The sequence below is a fragment of the Bos taurus genome, chromosome 4, assembly GCF_002263795.3.
Source record: "Bos taurus isolate L1 Dominette 01449 registration number 42190680 breed Hereford chromosome 4, ARS-UCD2.0, whole genome shotgun sequence".
In the NCBI taxonomy this organism is placed as follows: Eukaryota; Metazoa; Chordata; class Mammalia; order Artiodactyla; family Bovidae; genus Bos; species Bos taurus.
Genome location: NC_037331.1, coordinates 66367788 through 66387180, shown reverse-complemented (window position 1 = coordinate 66387180; position 19393 = coordinate 66367788). Strand labels below are relative to the sequence as shown.

The 19393-nt window shown below is 41.1% G+C and overlaps 1 protein-coding gene across 4 annotated transcripts in view; it reads right to left on the bottom strand.

Moving 5' to 3' along the window:
* SCRN1 (secernin 1) overlaps positions 1–19393 on the bottom strand; it is a 66177-nt gene that overhangs the window by 34069 nt on the left and 12715 nt on the right. For 3 of the 4 annotated variants that reach the window (XM_010804301.4, NM_001110803.2, XM_010804300.4), the window contains exon 2: positions 9896–10055. In XM_010804301.4, the coding sequence (XP_010802603.1) occupies positions 9896–10054 (159 nt within the window). In that variant the 5' untranslated portion in view covers position 10055. Of the gene's footprint in view, positions 1–9895; positions 10056–18314; positions 18336–19393 lie in introns of those variants that run through there. The other variant, XM_059885657.1, reaches the window with a different exon arrangement.

The window sequence follows — 19393 nt, the reverse complement described above, 5'->3', positions numbered from 1 at the left end:
GTCACCCTGCTTATTTAACTTCTATGCAGAGTACATCATGAGAAACGCTGGGCTGGAAGAAGCACAAGCTGGAATCAAGATTGCCAGGAGAAATATCAATATCCTTAGATATGCAGATGACACCACCCTTATGGCAGAAAGCGAAGAAGAACTAAAGAGGCTCTTAATAAAAGTGAAAGAGGAGAGTGAAAAAGTTCGCTTAAAGCTCAATATCAGAAAACTAAGATCATGGCATCTGATCCCATCACTTCATGGCAAATAGATGGGGAAACGGTGGAAACAGTGTCAGACTTTTTTTGGAGGGCTCCAAAATCACTGCAGATGGTGACTGCAGCCATGAAATTAAAAGATGCTCACTCATTAGAAGGAAAGTTATGACCAATCCAGACAGCATATTAAAAAGCAGAGACATTACTTTGTCAACAAAGGTCTGTCTAGTCAAGGCTATGGTTTTTCCAGTGGTCATGTATGGATGTGAGAGTTGGACTAAAAAGAAAGCTAAGTGCAGAAGAATTGATGCTTTTGAACTGTGGTGTTGGAGAAGACTCTTGAGAGTTCCTTGGACTGTAAGGAGATCCAACCAGTCCATCCTAAAGGAGATCAGTCCTGGGAGTACATTGGAAGAACTAATGTTGAAGCTGAAACTCCAGTACTTTGGCCACCTGATGTGAAGAGCTAACTCAATTGAAAAGACCCTGATGCTGGGAAAGATTGAGGGCAGGAGCAGGGGATGACAGAGGATGAGATGGTTGGATGGCATCACTGACTCAATGGACATGAGTTTGGGTAAACTTTGGGAGTTGGTGATGGACAGGGAGGCCTGGCGTGCTGCAGTCCGTGGGGTCGCAAAGAGTCGGACACGACTGAGCGACTGAACTGAACTTACCCATCCTACTCTGCAACCAAAATGGGAGTTATTTAAAACCCAGCATCTGCAGAAGAAAGACTAAAGAGCACAAAATAAAATGCTCTGATCTGCCAACTGTGCAGCTGAACAAAATGCCCAGTGTAATATTTGAAACTGAGGAACTCAGTGCTGGAGGACCCCATTTTTTTATTCCTCTATCTCAAGTAGAGGGAACTGGACAAAGAGTAGATGAGAGATGGATAGGCGGACAGAGGGACAGACTGAGGGCAAGATGAAGTGAAGGGTGGGTAAGGGCATGAACTAAAGGCAAGCCCACCTGGGAGCATGGCCCAGCTGGAAGAGTGGGCGGGTGGGTGGCAATGAGTAATCAGAGTGACTTTCTGCACAGGATTATTCTCAGAAACGGGCTTCATGGACTACAACACTCACAAGAGATTTCTAGGGAAACTGCAGACAATGTTTAAAATGTCATAAAAAGACTGAGTAATAGAAGAGTTTTTATGAGAAGTTCTCAGTCTTCATAATTAAAATTTTCTGTATGCTGATGAAGACTATTATGAAAGTTACATGATAGTTTTTGTAGCTCAAAAGCCCGGTAGAAAAGAATCCATCATTCTGTACTTGGGACAAGAACAGGGGATGGAGACAGGTGTAACTGTATGGGAATTAAAGACACAGAGTAAGTTTGAAAAGCAGATTTAGCATATGCTACAAGTTAGGAGTTTGGGAACTGAGACCTGGAGTCACAGAATCTCTCAACACTACCTGATTCTTTTTTTAAAAAAAGAAAAAGAAAAATCTCTCTCTGCACAGTATTCTCCTTAGAGTTTACAAAGCGCTTTCTCATGTTACCTCACACGTGCTTTACAAGAACCATACCATCATATGACCCAGAAATCCCACTACTAGGCATATACCCTGAGGAAACCAAAATTGAAAAAGACATATGTACCCCAATGTTCACTGCAGCACTATTTACAATTGCTAGAACATGGAAGCAACCTAGATGTCCATCAAAAGATAGATAAAGAAGCTGTGGTACATATATGCAATGGAATATTACTCAGCCATAAAAAGGAATGCATTTGAGTTAGTTCTAATGAGGTGGATAAACCTAGAGCCTATTATATAGAGTGAAATAAGTCAGAAAGAGAAAGATAAATATTGTAATATATAGGGAATCTAGAAAGATAGTACTGACAAAATTATTTGCAGGACAGCAATGGAGACAGAGACATAGAGAACAGACTTATGGACATGGGGGGCAGGAAGGAGAGGGTGAGATGTATGAAAAGAGTAATATGGGAGCTTACATTACCATATGTAAAGCAGATTGTCAATGGAAATTTTGGAGGAGGAAATGGCAACCCACGCCAGTATTCTTATCTGGAGAATCCCACCCATGGACAGAGAAGCCTGGTGGGCTACAGTGTGTGGGATCACAAAAGAGTTGGTCATGCAGGAAGCAACTAAACAACAACAACAAATGGGAATCTGATGTATGACTCGGGGAACTCAAACAGGGACTCTGCAACAACCTAGAGGGGTGGGAGGGGGAGAGACGGGAGGGAGCCTCAAGATGCAGGGGACAGGGCTGACTCACGTTGATGTTTGGCAGAAACCAACACAATTCTGTAAAGCAATTATCCTTCAAGTAAAAATAAATTAATTTTTTTAAAACCAACAACAAAAAAACCTGAAAAAAAAAAAAAAGAAAAATCTCTCCCTGCAGTGTTCTGCTTGGAGTTTACAAAGTGCTTTCACATGTTAGCTCACACGTGCTTTACAAGAAGGCCGGGTGGGGGGTGCTGTGATCTCTGTCTGGAAAATGAGGAAACTGAGTCTCAGAGGCTCAAAGGTCTAAGATGCAGTAAATTCAGAAGGCAGGACTAGAACAACAGGCCCCTGCCTCCTGAGCCAGAACTCATCCCCTAGTTTCAGGTCACCATGAATTTCAATTAATTTATAAAAGAAAAAGACCCTTAACATGCTACACATTCACAGAAGGGTGGCAGGCTAAAAGGAGGAGGGGGATACTGGTGCCGGCACCGTGAAGAATGCAGAGGAGTCTACCAAGTGGATGACGAGACGGGAGAGGAAGGAGAGACTCGGCAAAGGACAGAGCAAAAGAACACAGCAACGGAAGTGTGCTGTTCATTCAAGAAGCAGCTCAGTGCAGCTGACGCCTACTGTGTAAGCTAGGAAAGGGAAACTAAGAACGAAGATTAAAAAAGTAAGCAGGAAACTGTACAACCCTAACAGAGGTCAGTTATTACCAAAAAAAATGTATCCTATGACCTAGTGACCCTGCATGTGGAAGTGTGTTCAATGACTATACATGCCCATGTACAGAAAGCCTGTGTACAATGTTCTTCGTGGCTGTACTTTCCAGACGAGCCCAAAGTCCAAGCATTCACCAATAGAGAACTGGCTAAATTATGGAATATCTCCACAATAGACTACTGTCAGCTGTAAAAGAATAATAATAATCTCTATTTCTATGTTCAGCTATAGAAAACTCTTTAGAAAGCTTTTAGCTATAGAAAACTCTTTAGAAAGCTTTTAGCTATAGAAAACTCTTTAGAAAGCTTTTAGCTATAGAAAACTCTTTAGAAAGCTTTTACCTATAGAAAACTCTTTAGAAAATGTTACTAAACAAAAGAAAGCCAATTGTAAGCTAGAAATTGTATGTTAAAAAAAATATCAAGGGTCATAAAAGTATATATAATGTGCTATATTCATGAAAAAAGAAAAGGCTGCATATACATATTTATTTGCATTTGCATAAAAGATGACAAGATGGGCAAGAAAAATAAAGGATTACATAAGATCGAAATTTTAATAGGAGGAAGGGGAGATTAAGACTGTTTACTGTAAACCTTTTAAATATTATTAAATCTTTGAACCACATCATTTTATCACTTATTCAAAATATAAAATTACATTAAAAAGTACCTTTAACCAAATTGGTTTAAAAATTTATGTGCACAAAAAACCTGCACACAAATTTTACAGCAACTTTATTCAAAATTGCCCAAACTTGGATTCAACCAAGATGTCCTCAATAGGTGAATGCAAAAATAAATTGTGGTATATCCAGGCAATGGATTATTATTCAGAGCAAAAAAGAAACATTCTATCAAGCTTGGAAGAGACATCAGTGAATCTTAAATGTCTATCACTAAGTGAAAGAAGCCAATCCGAAAAGGCTACATACTATATGATTCAAACTATATAACCTTCTAGAAAAGGGAAAACTATGAAGACAGTGAAAAGATAAGGGGTTTCCAGGGGTTAGGGGAAGGGAGAGATGACTAGCTAGAACATAGAAGATTTTTAGGGCACTGAAAATACCCTATACGATAGATGGATACATGGTATTAGACATTGTCAAACTCCAGAGAATACACAACACAAAGAGTGAACTTTAATAAACTATTGAGTGGGTTAATAATAATGTATCAATACAGGCTCATCCACTGTAAAAGATATTAAGGCAAAATGTTAATAACAGGGGAAACTGGGAGGCAGGCAGCAGGGGTGGTGAGGGATTATATGAGAACACTCTGTACTTATGCTCATTTTTCCACAAACCTAAATCTGCTTTAAAAATGTCTATTAATTTAAAAGAAAAGAAAGAAAAGTGAACAGGATGCCAGGCAGGAAGAGTTCTGAATGGCATACAAATCAGCCTGGATTCTCATCTTATAAACAACAACCCAACATTTTTAAACAAGGCAGTGGCAAAGCTGTGATCTGGAAAGAAAAGTCCAGTGACCCTGCAGGGAATAGAATTCAGGGGAAAGAGACCTGGGCACGACTAAGCAGATGAAAGCAGAAAGGAGCTCGGGGAGGGTGTGAGTGAATTGGGAGTGGTGAGGGGATGGGGACACAGGCGAGGAAGCAGCAAGACTCAGTGACCACTGTCCCTGTGCGTCCACAGATGAGTCGGAAAACATGGGTCAACGCTTGCTTCTGGCTTCTAGAGTAAACTCTGTGGCAGACAACAGAGCTGTCAGAGGAAGAAAAGCAAATGAAATGGGAACAGTGAATTTGGTTTTTGACCTGTGAAGTTATTTTACTTGCAGCATATGGATGTGAAAACATGCCAAGGCAACTCAGAACCCAGATATGCAACTCAGAAAAAAGGTCAAGACTGCCTAGCAATTACCTCTGGTATGTATCACACTGCGCTTAGTTATTAGGCAAGGGACATAATTTATGGTGTGTTTGAGGTGTACACCATAAATACATGGTGTATTTGAGCATTAATGTATCATAACTAGTGAAAGGAATCTAGTCTATTTCCTAAAATGATTGTAACCATGAAAACAAAACATATAAAGTCATTTAATCTATGCCCCAAAAAAGAAATTTTTCTAAAATATTTATTTCAGTTATACTTATAAAAGGTTTTGCACAATACTGTACTTACTATGGCTACTAAAAAATGACCCCCAAATTTACTGATATAAAACAACCATTTATTATGTTCATGAATTTGATGCATCAAGGAATTTGGACAGGGCACAGAAGGGATGGTGTGAGTCTATTCCATGGAGTCTGAGGTCTGGAATCACTGAAAGGGCATTCACTCACACATCTGGCAGTTGGCACTGTTTGCAGGCTCTCCATGGGGGCCCCACCGCATGGTATCTGCTGGGTTCCTCCCAGCACGGTGCCTGGGAACTTAGGGCTAGAGTCCCAAAGGAGGGAGACAAGCAGAAGTCAGATCCTTTTATTATCCAGCCCTGGAGGTCACACAGCATCACCTCCACCAGGTTTCACTGCCTGATGCCACCAGAAGCCCTCATGAAGATTCACGGCAGGGGTGGGGGGCATAATCCCCCCACTCCATGGAGGTGTGTCCAGCACACTGTGAGAAGGACATGTGGGATGGGATTTGTTAGAGCCATCTTCAGGAAATCTGCCCACATGAAAATCAAAGTCTTTCAGTGTGCATGACTCTGGGAAAAAGAAACATGTAGGGAAGGCAGCCAGGGAAGGTCAGTAACAACTCAAACCAAGCCAACTTTATCCATATCCAGTCCCCTCTGTCCCAGAAACAGAAACATTCAGATCTAAACAACATGGACATTCAAACATTAATGAAGACCCATTGAAAACCCACCATGAGCATCAGAGAGCCTAGCACTCTTCTCTGCCCATATGAAAGGAAAGTCCCTGCAGGGAGCCAGCGTGAGGAACTCCGCCCGTGGCAAAGGTCATGAGGAAGGAGGCTCAGCATACACAAAGGCGGGATCGAGCCTCAGGAGTCCCCCTGGAAATTCTTGAGCATCTACCCCCAAAACCAGAGTCTGCCTACTTTACTGCTTTGTGCTCTCACCTACACCTCTGACTTTACGGGGGGCTGTCCCCTACCACCATCTCTCTCTTTGAAAAAGAGTTAACTTACACCTCCTGTTAATAAAGTTCCTGGGCGTGACAAGAGTGTTTTAGTTCACAAACTCCTTTGGAAGTCCTCTAGCCTGCCTGAACAGGTTCTTCCGGCCACATGTGATTGTTCAGAGCCTCCCAACCGTGAGAGGCATGAGATGTTCTAAACTGTCTAAATACAGATTCCTTTGAGCAGTTAAAAGATTGATTAGAAATTGTATTGATGAAGGGTTTTTCACTTGTTGGGCCAATGTTTGCTGCTAAGTTTCCATATCCCTTACCTACTGTGTCCCTGGGAGTGTATTGATTAATAATATAATTGGTGTATAGGAATATAAATAATAGCTTTAATGTTTGTAACCTTGGACCCTTGAGTTAATTCTTTTCTTGTTATAGCCCACCACACTTTTGCCCTACAGGAATGCAACTTTATCTAATGCTTTCAGAGGGTGGCACCTGACTTTAGAATAATCACCTTTAGAGAAAAATAAGTTTTCTGAAGAAAGGGTCTTAAAATGTTAATAGGCCTCCTGGCCAGAAGATGATGTAAATCACCTAAACTTTTGCATATGATTGCAGGAAGAAAGCATGGCTTCGATAGGGATCAAGGACTGCTGTCCTTGCATGACTCTACCCCTTCACCCATTATCCTCTATGCACAGCTTAAAGTATAAAAACTACTTTGGAAAATAAAGTGCAGGCCTTGTTTACCGAAGCTTGGTCTCCCCATGTCGTTCTTTCTCTCACCTTCTGGCTGAATTCCCATCTGGAGCGTGGAGGCTCGTCAAGTCTACTAATTTTGCCTGGGCTTCCAAGATCTGACCGGGGAGGCCTTAGTGTCTCCTCTCCTTCAGGAGAACGGGAGGATGCCTGCGGCCTACGTAGGTGGCGCAAATTCCTTGTCTTGGAATTTTATTGGTTTTCCACGTAAACCAAGTTATTCAGCCTCTTTTCTTCACTGAATTTCTTCGCTGAGCTATCCCTATTTAATCACTCTTTATATCTTTAATTCTATCGTATCCTGATTGCTGAAGCCATCTTCCCTTCAAATTCGCTGGATCCACTGGGGCTGGACCCCAGTAGTCCCACTGAAGTTTAGGAGCCTGAACCAAGTTAGTGGTGCAACATCAGAGGCAAGTGGTTCTGGTGAAAGTCCTATGGGCGACAGTCTGCCACTGCCCCAACCACAGACTAGAGCCATGACCTGCTCAACTCTGCCCATTCATCTCAGTGCTCCTGCTGAATTCACCCAGCATAACCAGCTCCTTGTAGAGTGCTATTGCTCTCTGGTGATGCTTAATGCTTTTAAAAGGCTGAAACAGAGATTCAGATAAGAAAATGAAATACACATGGATGAATACCCATTTAAAATGCACAATCACACAGAAAAATTGGTTTATTTTATACAATATAAAACACCAAAGGATAGAGATTATGTCAGTGGCAAGAGCTTGTTAATTTACCAGCCCCCAATTTTTTTCCTCTAAATTCTTCATCCTTTAACAATTACTATTTAAACACATACAACTAACTATACCATAACCAAGAAGTTTATTCCATGAATGCAAAGATGATTCAATTTATCATTAAATAGAAAGTAAACAAAACAAAACAAGGGATTAGCTCCTGATTATCTCCTGATCTTTAACAAAATGTAACACCTGTTTCTCAGGGTTTTTAAAAAGCATTCAAAGCATGAACTGATGTACACTTTTTAACATGACAAAATGATATGAATCTCCATTACAAAGCCAGCATCTTACTTAATATGGAAGCACTAGAGTCTGCCCCACTTAGGTCAGGAACAAGGCAAAGATACCCACTTTCTCCATCGTTATTAATACTGAATCCAAGCCATAAGCCAAACAGATGAGAAAAGAAGAGATGTAAGAACAATTAAATTTTCCATATTTTCAGGTTTTATAATAACATAGCTGGAAAATCAAAAAGAATCAGTAATAAAAGCTGACACAATAAATAAAAGAATTTAGTTTAAAAAGTAGAATGTAAAATTAACATAAAATAGCCTTCATGATGATTTGAGAGAATAGCATTGAAACATGTACATTACCATATGTGAAACAGATCACCAGTCCAAGTTCAATGCATGAAACAGGGCACTCAAAGCTGGTGCACTGGGACAACCCAGAGGGATGAGATGGGGAGGGAGGTGGGAGCGGGGTTCAGAATGGGGGACACATGTACACCCGTGGCTGATTCAGGTCAATGTAGGGCAAAAGCCACCACAATATCGTAATTAGCCTCTGATTAAAATAATTAATTAAAAAAATAGCCATGATGAAGCACACTCTGGGAATATGGACAAATTGGCATTGTCTCACATTGTTGGTGGGAATGTAAAATGGCACAGCACCTATAGAAAGAAATTTGACAATACATAACAAAACCACATGGGCTTCCTAGGTGACTCAGTGGTAAAGAATCCTCCTGCCAATGCAGGAGACTCAGCAGACGTGAGTTCAACCCCTGGGTCGGAAAGATCCTCTGGAGGAGGAAATGGCAACCCACTCCAGCATTCTTGCTGGGATAATCCCATGGACAGAGAAGCCTCAAGGGCTACAGACCATGGGGTCACAAAGTGCTGGACATGACTGAGCTACTGAGCAAGCAGGCATAAGAAAACCACATACTTATATACCCTGTGACTCAGAAACTTCTAGACACCTATCTCTCAAAATATTTTGGGGATATCCCCCAAAATATGAACAGGTTTTTAAGCACTAAAAATAAGAATTGATGGATAAATTTTTAACATGATAAAACCATATAAACCAAGACCAGACACTGTGACAGGTGTACAAGGCTATTATGCACACCAGCACTATTTGTAATAGCAAAAGACTGGAAAACAATCCAAGTGTCTATCAGTATGAGACTGATTAAACTATGATTACATTCATAGAATGAGACACTATACAGCTCTAAATGAGGAATGAAGATGGTTACTCCAGATGGAATGACTTGCAGAACAGTTTCAGTTGAAAAATTCAAAGTGGAAAAAAGTATATATAGCATGCTGCTGCTGTTGCTGCTGCTAAGTCGCTTCAGTCGTGTCCGACTCTGTGCGACCCCATAGACGGCAGCCCACCAGGCTCCCCCGTCCCTGGGATTCTCCAGGCAAGAACACTGGAGTGGGTTGCCATTGCCTTTTCCAATATAGTATGCTACCATTCATCTAATGAAGGAAGAAAGGAACTGTGACAAATATGCATATACACATGTGAGTGTGTTTGCTACACATACATGCAAATTTTTAAGTGGAAGGATAAACCCCAAACTTCCAAAACATTATTACCTATAGAAGAAAAGGGAAATAGAGAAATGATACAAAGGTAGAAGCTAGACTTCTCTGAATATATTTTATTTCATAGATTTGACTTTGGAGTGGGTAAATAGTTTACTTAATTATAAAACATGTGCCATAGCAATGAATTCTCTTTGGACCCGGGTTTTTAAGGCTACAAACAAACGAGAATGGAAAGAGTTATCAACAGAACCCACAAGAGAGTTCTGTGGGTAAATGGGTTTCCACATTAACAAGTCAAGGTGCTGGGCAAAGCCACAGAAAGAGAATACGTGTTAACGGAGAGACAGTAACACGTGACTTACCTCAACCTTGCTCTCAGGTTCATGATCAGCAGCTGAGAAATACACAACCTCTTGTACTTCATCCCTGGGCCGAGCTGAATTTTTCCCAAATACCACCAGACCATCCTTTGCACGTGGCGGGAAGGCCACAAAGCAGTAACTTGGAGGAGCTACAGCCATCCTGAAAAGAGAGAGATGCCAGAGAGAGAATGGAAGCGGGCCTAACATGGAATATTCCACCAGTGAGCTCTTCAGACATATTTCACCAGCTAACTAAGTTTTACTGTTGAACTGTGTGCAGCGAGCTCCTTTGGAGATCCCAGCTGGCAAATGAAGCTGGGGTGTCTGGAGTAGAATTACACAGCCACTGAGACCAGATACTCTTAGTACTCTGTGGGATTAAATGAGCTCAGATTTGCAACAGAACACAGTGACAGCCAAAAGCGCAATGACGTAGGAGAAAGGAAAGGAGGTTATTGTTCCAGGCAGAAAACACATACCCACTGCAATCTGTCACAGCAATAGAAAAATAAATAACTGCGCCTTAAAACAGTGCACTACAGAAGTGCCTCTTGATCTAGAGGGCCATGGCTACCCTGTGATAGATTTTGGAGTGCTGATGGGGAAATGGGTCTCGAAATAAACTGAAAGATACCTCTCTCTTTTTATCTATCTTTACTCTACCTCAGTGACATCACACACAATCATCTCTAGGCTTTCTTCTCACCTCTCAAGCTGCTCCTGGGCTGGCTAGTTCCCTTCCACCTGGCCACTAAATATCTTCACAGCTTGGTCCTTCCTTCCTCATTTAATGCTCTTTCTGGGAAAACTCATTCATGCCCAGAGCTTCCCATGTCATTTACAAGCCAATGACCTACACATATAATTCCAGCTCAGTTCTCTCCTTGAGTTCTTGACCCACACACCCAGCCTAACTGATATCCAAAGCTGATTTCATCATCTTCCCAAAACTGGGTCCCTTCCTAAGGTTCCCTGTCTCAGTGGCCAGCTCCATCATCCATCTCATTGCAGCATCAGAATCTATCCTTACCATGTGCTTCTCCATTGCCTAACATATCACCAAGTTCTGTAAATTCAATCTCCTAAATCTCCACGTTGCAGCTGTGAAATTAAAAGATGCTTACTTCTTGGAAGGAAAGTTATGACCAACCTAGATAGCATATTCAAAAGCAAAGACATTACTTTGCCAACAAAGGTCCGTCTAGTCAAGGCTATGGTTTTTCCAGTGGTCATGTATGGATGTGAGTTGGACTGTGAAGAAAGCTGAGTGCCGAAGAATTGATGCTTTTGAACTGTGGTGTTGGAGAAGACTCTTGAGAGTCCCTTGGACTGCAAGGAGATCCAACCAGTCCATTCTGAAGGAGATCAGCCCTGGGTGTTCATTGGAAGGACCGATGCTAAAGCTGAAACTCCAATACTTTAGCCACCTCATGCGAAGCATTGACTCATTGGAAAAGACTCTGATGCTGGGAGGGATTGGGGGCAGGAGGAGAAGGGGATGACAGAGGATGAGATGGCTGGATGGCATCACTCACTCGATGGACGAGAGTTTGAGTGAACTCCGGGAGTTGGTGATGGACAGGGAAGCCTGGCGTTCTGTGATTCATGGGGTCACAAAGAGCCGGACACAACTGAGCGACTGAACTGAACTGAAATCTCTACGGAAACTATCCACTTCTTCCCACTTGTACTACTCCTACCCTGCACCAAACCACCATCATCTCTAAGCCTGGATCATTGTAACTGCTCCTAAGGGGTGACGCTATATCAGCTATTAGTCTCTCTCCAAAACATTCCTCACATTGCACCCGAAGTGACCTTTTTAAAAGAAAGACTTGGGGACTCCCCTCGTGGTCCAGCGGTTGGGACTCCACACTGCCATCACAGGGGGCACAGGTTCAGTTCTTGATCTGGGAACTAAGATACCACACGTCACGTGTCCAAAAAAATTTTTTTTTTTAATAAAATAAAAGGAAGGTTTGATCATGTCATTCCTGCTTAAAATCCTTCATATTGTTCGCATGGTTCTCAGAATAAAGACCAAAAGCTGATCAAGCCCATGTTGTTTCCCAGCCTCATCTCACATATTCACCCCTCCAGCCTCTCAACTCCAGGAGAGAGGCCCTTTTCTAATTTCTCAATACTCCACAGCCTTTGCACAAGCTGTACCCTCTTTCCTCAGCACTCCTTTCCCTGATCCCTACCATCAGTCAATTGTACTATAGGATCACAATCTAAAACAGCCCTGTAATTATTTTATTACCAACGATCAGTAATCAGTCTTTCTTCCCCGCACCAAAGTTTATCAATATGAAGGCAGGGGCCATGTCTCTTTTGCCCATCTCTGTAAACCCAGTACTACACAGTGTCTTCTGCAGGGTTACTGTTGTTGTTTAATTGCTAAGTCCTGTATGATACTTTTGTGACCCCAGGGACTGTAGCCCGCCAGGTTCCTCTGTCCATGGGATTTCCCAGGCAAGAATACCAGAATGGGTAGCCATTCCCTTTTCCAGGGGATCTTCCAGACCCAAGGACTGAATCTTCATTTCCTGCATTGGCAGGTGGATTCTTTACCACTGAGTCACCAGGGAAGCCCCCCCTTCTGCAGGGTAGATGCTCAATAAATAATGAACAAGTGTTCAGTCCTTCCTTAATGCTCCACCAAACTGCGGTTGACTCTCTACAGCTCTTTCTCAGCACCACGCTTCTGCACCCACTGCAGTCCCCCTCCCTTAGCCTCTACACATGTCCTTCAGGATCTGATTCAAAAACTCCCTCTCTTTCAAAAAGCCTTCTATGAAGAACTCTGTCATTTTCTCAGCATCCATAAACAAGGATGCATCTAGTCTGTCTGAGGATAACATGCCTCTGTTATTTATAAATGTACTGCTTCAGATGTTTCAAATAAAGCTCCCTGAGGGCAGAACCTATGCCACCCAATTACAGTAGCTCATTCTCCAACTCTCTGAATTATAGACACTCAACAAACATTATTATTGAGCCAACTATCATATTTGTGCCATGAATTACAAATTAAATGTGTTTTATTTTATGAACCTAAGATAAAATGTGAAGTAAAGCAATATTCCCAGAAAAGCAACCAGGATTCAAACCTCAGCCCTGCCAATGCCACCTACTAGCTGTGTGACCTTGAGCAAGTTACTTTAGCTTTCTGAGCCTAAGTTTTCTTTCCACAAATGTTTTGCTCCAGCCCACAGATTTATCATGAATATCAAATGAAATGATGTTTGAGAAAATATTTTGAAAACTATGAGTAAATTTAAAAAAAAAAAGAAAACTATGGAGGCTACCTGGGTTCTGACTGTTCAAATACGGCAGCGTTTCAAAAATTTCCATTGAACACGTCAATGAAAATCAACTCTCCTCACTCACAACTAGAGCAGCTATCAAGTCACAGTCAGGAACCTTCTGTGTTTAGAAACATCTTTGTGAGAGACAATGTTGCTACATGTGTACCCAAACTTACTTCAGGTTAGTCTGCACATGCACACCCAGACTGTCAGAGCTCTTCCCAGCGGTGTTTCTGGCAGGTCCCTCTCCAGGGCACAGAGAAGTAGGGGAGTCCCTAAGTCTGAAAATCATTTCCTGCTGCATACATGCTCAGTTGTGTCCAACTCTTTGCAACCACCTGAACTGTAGCCTGCCCAGCTCCTCTGTCCATAGAATTTTCCAGGCAAGATACAGGAGTGGGCTACCATTTCCTACTACAGGGGATCTTCCCGACCCAGTGACCAAACCAATGTCTCCTGCATCTCCTTCTTTGGCAGGCAGATTCTCTACCACAGCGCCACCAGGGAAGCCCCGACATTCCTTCTAGCTCAGGAAAATATCCTCCAGTCCTTTAAAGGGAAAGAAAAGGTGAGAAGATAAAGAGTCTCCAGTTCTTTCTCCTCTTAATCTTTTCCATTTTCACAAAACCACATTATCTTCAAATTTGAAGGGGAGAGACAGACAAACCAAGACTCCATGTATGTAAGAAAGACCTACAATAATTGTAATAAGATGCCTGTATAGAGGGCTCCTAAAATTAGGAGGTGAGAGGAACTGCAGGCTAAGCCAAATAAAGTGAAACAGACACAGAAGAAAACACGCAGAAAGGACACATTTCCTTGTCTTTGTATGGTTCACATAGGCAATGGGAATTCCCCTCCTTCCCAACTGTTGGGCCATGTCAAAAGTACTGGCATCAATCAAAACTATGAACAGAACCTTATTTTACTTGATCCTTAAAAATGGTAAAAAAAAAAAAAAAAAAAAAGTAAAAATCCACTGGTCTTGAGTTTACAGATGTATCTGCAGAAAACAAGCAACACAGATGGCTTTTCTGACGAGCACTTATTCTTCAGCCCGGACATCTGCTTGGTCAACAAGTCATCTGAATCACCTGACCACGACCATTATACAGGCAACAGAAGCGCAGGGAAGTTGGCTTTTCCGCTGAATTTTGGGAATGATTGGGAATGCCAGAAGGGAGCAGAATTTTTATGTCTATTTTTTTTTAATGCTAAATCAATCAACAAACTATGTATTACAGCCTACAGCAAACTAGCCAAGGCAAATTGTCCATTTGCTTTTCCTAGATCACCATTCTACACAACAACTAGCCTCGGAGATAACCTAGTAGATCCTTGTCTATTCTCTAGATTAGTGCTGTCCAAAAGAATTTTCTGCAATGACAAAAATGTTTTATCTCTACTGTCTAATATGGCGGCCACCAGCCTCAAATGGCTATTGGTATGTAGTTACTATAATTAAGGAGTTAAATTTAAAATTTTATTACAAACTTTAGTTAAATTTAAATAGCCATACATGGGAGGTAGAAATTCTATTGGACAGAGCAGCATTACGACTTTCCAATAAACCCAGAAATGAAGATTTTCACATTGAGGTTTCCAGAAGTACTTCTTTGTGAAATCGTTCATTTGTTCTAGGGCTTCCCAGGTAGTCCTAGTGGTAAAGAAACTTCTTGTTAACGAAGGGGGGCAGAAGAAATGCAGATTCAATTATCTTTGTGGGAAGATACCCTGGAGGAGGAAATGGCTACCCACTCCAGTATTCTTGCCTGGAGAATTCCATGGACAGAGGAGCCTGGGGGGACACAACTGAATTGACTTAGCACAATGATACTTATGTTAATGACAAAACAGGCTATCACCCACTTATACTGAATTAGCAAAAAAGAGGCATGATACTTTTAAAAGAGGGAGGAAAATAAACATTAGGAAGAGGCTACTGAACTCAGGACCTGAACTGAGTTTATAAGCAAGCTCCTTCTTCCAGAGGCTAAAGGTGATCACAGCCCTGGAGGATAATTCCATTTTCCTTGATGTGAATCTCACATTCCTAACTCTGAATATACCAGGAAAGTGGCCCTCATTGCTACCTGGAAAACCCTTTGTGTACTTGGCTGGTCAGCTCCTCTCTTCACTTCCTAAATGAACTGTTGATACTTTCACTTCTCTTCAAACTTCCAACTACTTCCTCTAAACAGATATTTCACTTCCTAGTCCTCAAAAGACAGATGGCTGGCGGGAGGCGGGGGGTGTGGGGGGAGACTGTTCCAGAAGGAGGATATGCAGGTTTCAAGGCCCTGAAGCTGGAGAAGGGGAAGGAGTCAATATATCGAAAAGCCAGTGTGGCTGAGGCCAGAGAGAATGGGAAAAAGGCTGAGAGGCAGGTAGACTGGCTGGTTCCTGTTGGGTCTTATAGGAGGTGGTAGGGATTTTAGGGTCTATCCCACAATAAACACTAAAGCCACTGATGGGTTCTAAGCCAGATTTTAGGAAGGAAATCGAACCGGTGCACAGACAACTTTTCAAAGAGGTTGCTACATTAGGGAGGAGACAGTGCAGCAGATGGAAGGTAATTCCTTTCCTAAGTGTCTACTCTAAGGAAGGGCTTCCCAGGTGGCTCAGACTGTAAAGGATCTGCCTGCAGTATGGGAGAACCAGGTTCTGTCCCTGGATTGGGAAAATCCCCTGGAGAAGGAACTGGCAACCCACTCCAATACCCTTGCTTGGAGAATTCCATGGATAGAGGAGCCTGGAGGGCTACAATCCATGGGGTCACAAAGAGTTGGGCATGATTGAGCAACTAATACACATATACACACTCCAAGGAAATGATCAGGAATATGGGTAAGATTTATGCACAAAAGAGTGCATTACAGCAGTATTTATACAGGTGAAAAACTGGCCCAAACTTAACTGTCCAGCATCAGAGAAGTGGCTAAAATTTTATGCTACGTCTATATGGTGGAACACCAGAAAACCGTTAAAATGTTTGTGAACCGTTTTTAATTGAATGGAGAAATGGTGTGGGGAAGTGGAGGGGGGATCCAAAGTAAATTATCTTAACTATGTGAAAATATGCATAAAAAAAAACCAGAAGTAGTAGCCTGACCACTAAATGCTTTGTTTTTCTATATTTTCTTTTGTTTTGATTTTCCTACAAGTACTTATATTTATTTAATTACACAAAAAAGATTAAAAAAAATTAAACCTGGGAGTATTGCCAATTTAGGAATTTAATTTCAAATTAAAAATTTGGCTCTATTTCTGTGTCCCAACATCCACAATTTTAAAACTGGGGACATCCCCAGCAGTCTAGTGGTTAAGACACTGTGCTTCCAAGCAAGGGGCCTGGTTACCAACCCTGGTAAGGGAACTAAGATCTCTCAAGCTGGGTAGCAAGGCCAAAAACAAGAAATTTCAAAACTGGCAAATTCTTATTTGAGTTATAGTTAGGACAAATTATTTATTCAGTATTATAGTTATTCTCTGGTATTTTGTTTTCTTTTTTTTTTTTCCTTTACAGTCTGCCCAATTCAGAATTACTCAAAGAGTACACAAATTTGCATTACTATTTTTTATACAAATAGGGGGCAGGCCTCCTACAGTCGCCTCCTTAAACAGGAAAAGAAAAACTAGCCAATCAGAAAGTCAATTTTCTGCTGACCCTGAGATGAAATTCTTTTGAAACTGATTCAAGGGATCTCAATTTTGTTCCCATTATCTGTCATACTCTTGGCTAACATACCAGATATTCCACTAAAAAAAATCTGAGATGTTAACTCTTCTATATACTGTATAAAATATGTATTTTGAAGTCTCTGTTTACAGTATTTTTATAAACTGTTAAATCATTCACGTATGAAACAAAAGACTGACTTTACAATTTCTCTCCTTTCCCTCTATCTTATCTAGCATTATGAGAAATCATAATCTCCTCTCTGAAGAAAAATAAAATAAAATTTAATTAACTCCGAATCATACATGCTAATACAGAAATCTATTGCGTAGTTTTTTTTTTCATCATTTATAATCAGCTTTAGAAAACAGAATAATTATTCAATAATGGGTTTTCTATAACTACACTCTACTTAAACCAGCATCAGAATCAATGAACAAAGCTTACTCAAGAAATAAAGAGATGACTGATGGCTTTTTTTCTTAACTTGCTCGCTTTGAGGCACAATTCTGAAGCAATCTCTGAGTCATGAGGATCCAGAAGTGGGGATGGGGATACAGGATTATACTACAGACCTAAAACTGAACCCAGGAATGTCTGAAGCAGTGTTTCCTGAACAGCATGTTGTGGTCATTTTGTGGGTTATGGAATCAACCTAGTGGACAAGATCAACATTTTTTAGAAAAGAACATGTGCATCTCACATAGGAAGGCTAAGCGTTGGCGCAAGAAACTTTACATTCAAACATACACACAGAAGTGTAGGCACTGGGCTACAATACAACATTTCTTTACTACGGGTTTCAAGCAAAAATCTTTAAAACACAGGCTTAGAGGGCAGGTCTACTGAATAGGCTTCTTTGTGGTAAATACCAATTGGGATTCTTGCCAGGAAAACTAACGGCTCCAATTAATGAAACACTCTAATTTAACCCTTGTAGACAATTAAACTGACAGGCATTTCCTAGGAAGTATTTGTTAAGAATATTTCAAAGTGCGTTTATCTGTACTTTATTCCAAATAGAATAAGCCAGTCATAAAAATGCAAATGCTGTATTTCACTTATATGAGTTAGCTAGAGTAGTGAAATTCATAGAGGCAGAATTAGAATGGTGGTTACCAGGGGCTGGACCAGGGAGCGTCAGGATAGGGAGAAGGATGGACAGTTGTTTAATGGATACACGGAGTCAGTTATGCAGGGTGAAAAACTTATGGGGATTGGTTGCACAATAATACAAATATTCTTAGCACAATTAAACTGTACACTTAAAATGGTTAAGATAGTAAATCTTATGTGTACTTTTTACCATATTAAACATTTTTTAAAAATCAAATATCCACAGGTGGCTCAAGGCTACAGTAGTGGCCTGGGCAGCTTTAGATATGGTGCCATCAGTTGTGGGAAAGTATTTCTAAGATCAGTTTCTAACCATCAAAATCTTTACAGGATTCACGACTTCCTCTTGGGAATTACAACTGCAGAGTCCCTGAGCTCACAGCATCAGAGTTGCGTCGCCCAACATCCCCCCTCTGACTGGTGATGGAGGCTGGGTACAGGCTTAGGGGGCTGGAGTGCTGCACCTCTGTAACTAGGAGACCGCTTACAGAATGTCTAGACAAGTGAGTAGTTATTGAAGGGCATGAATGTTCCAAGCCAAGGAGGGGTTTTCTTCGTCTGAATGCCAAACTACCCTGCCCCTTTTATCTCAAAAAAGCTACAGTGGCCCTCATTGGTCACCGTACCCAGTAATAAGAAAGCCTTGAATTGCCTGAGAGGAAGAAAATGACTGTCTGTATAAGCTATAGGTTTATTAGCTGTCTTGCAAATAACTGTGACAAAGGATCTTTACTTGCACAAAGAAATGAAAGCCGAATGTCCTTACTTTCCAAGCTCCCAGCTTTACTGAGCAGATTGGGTAAGTTTAAAGTCCATGTACATTAATTACCTTCTTTCAGAAAAGCAAAGAAGAATGTATTCTATTATTTATTGATAAATTCATTTTTTAAATCATTGACATTCCTGCTGAATTGAAAACAGGACAAATGATACTCACTCATAAATTTCCTTTCCTATCTTTTATCTGCTATTGAGATAGTAAGGAATAAATACGGTGTTTGGAAAAGGAATTATCCAACTGAATTGAGATGAAAACATCAGTTGATGGAAGGTACATACATCAGACTCATCAATTTCTGCCTGATAAATAAAAAAGATGCTATTAAGTGTCTTATTGAAAGCTCAAGACAGCAGAGCACAAGGCTTTAGGACTAGACAGCCAGTGATTTCCAGCTTTTAATATTCAGTGTCTTTAAGGAGGAATTATCTAATGGAAGACCACATAGGGTATTGAGTGAGTAGGCAGGTTTTGGAAGCAATCTGAGTTCAAATCTCAACCCCGCGTCACCGTTCTGTAACAGGGATAACAACAGGGTTATGGTGAGGTTCAAATGAGCTCAAACAAAAAGCGCTCAGAATGCCATCTGGGACACAGTAAGGACACATCACCGT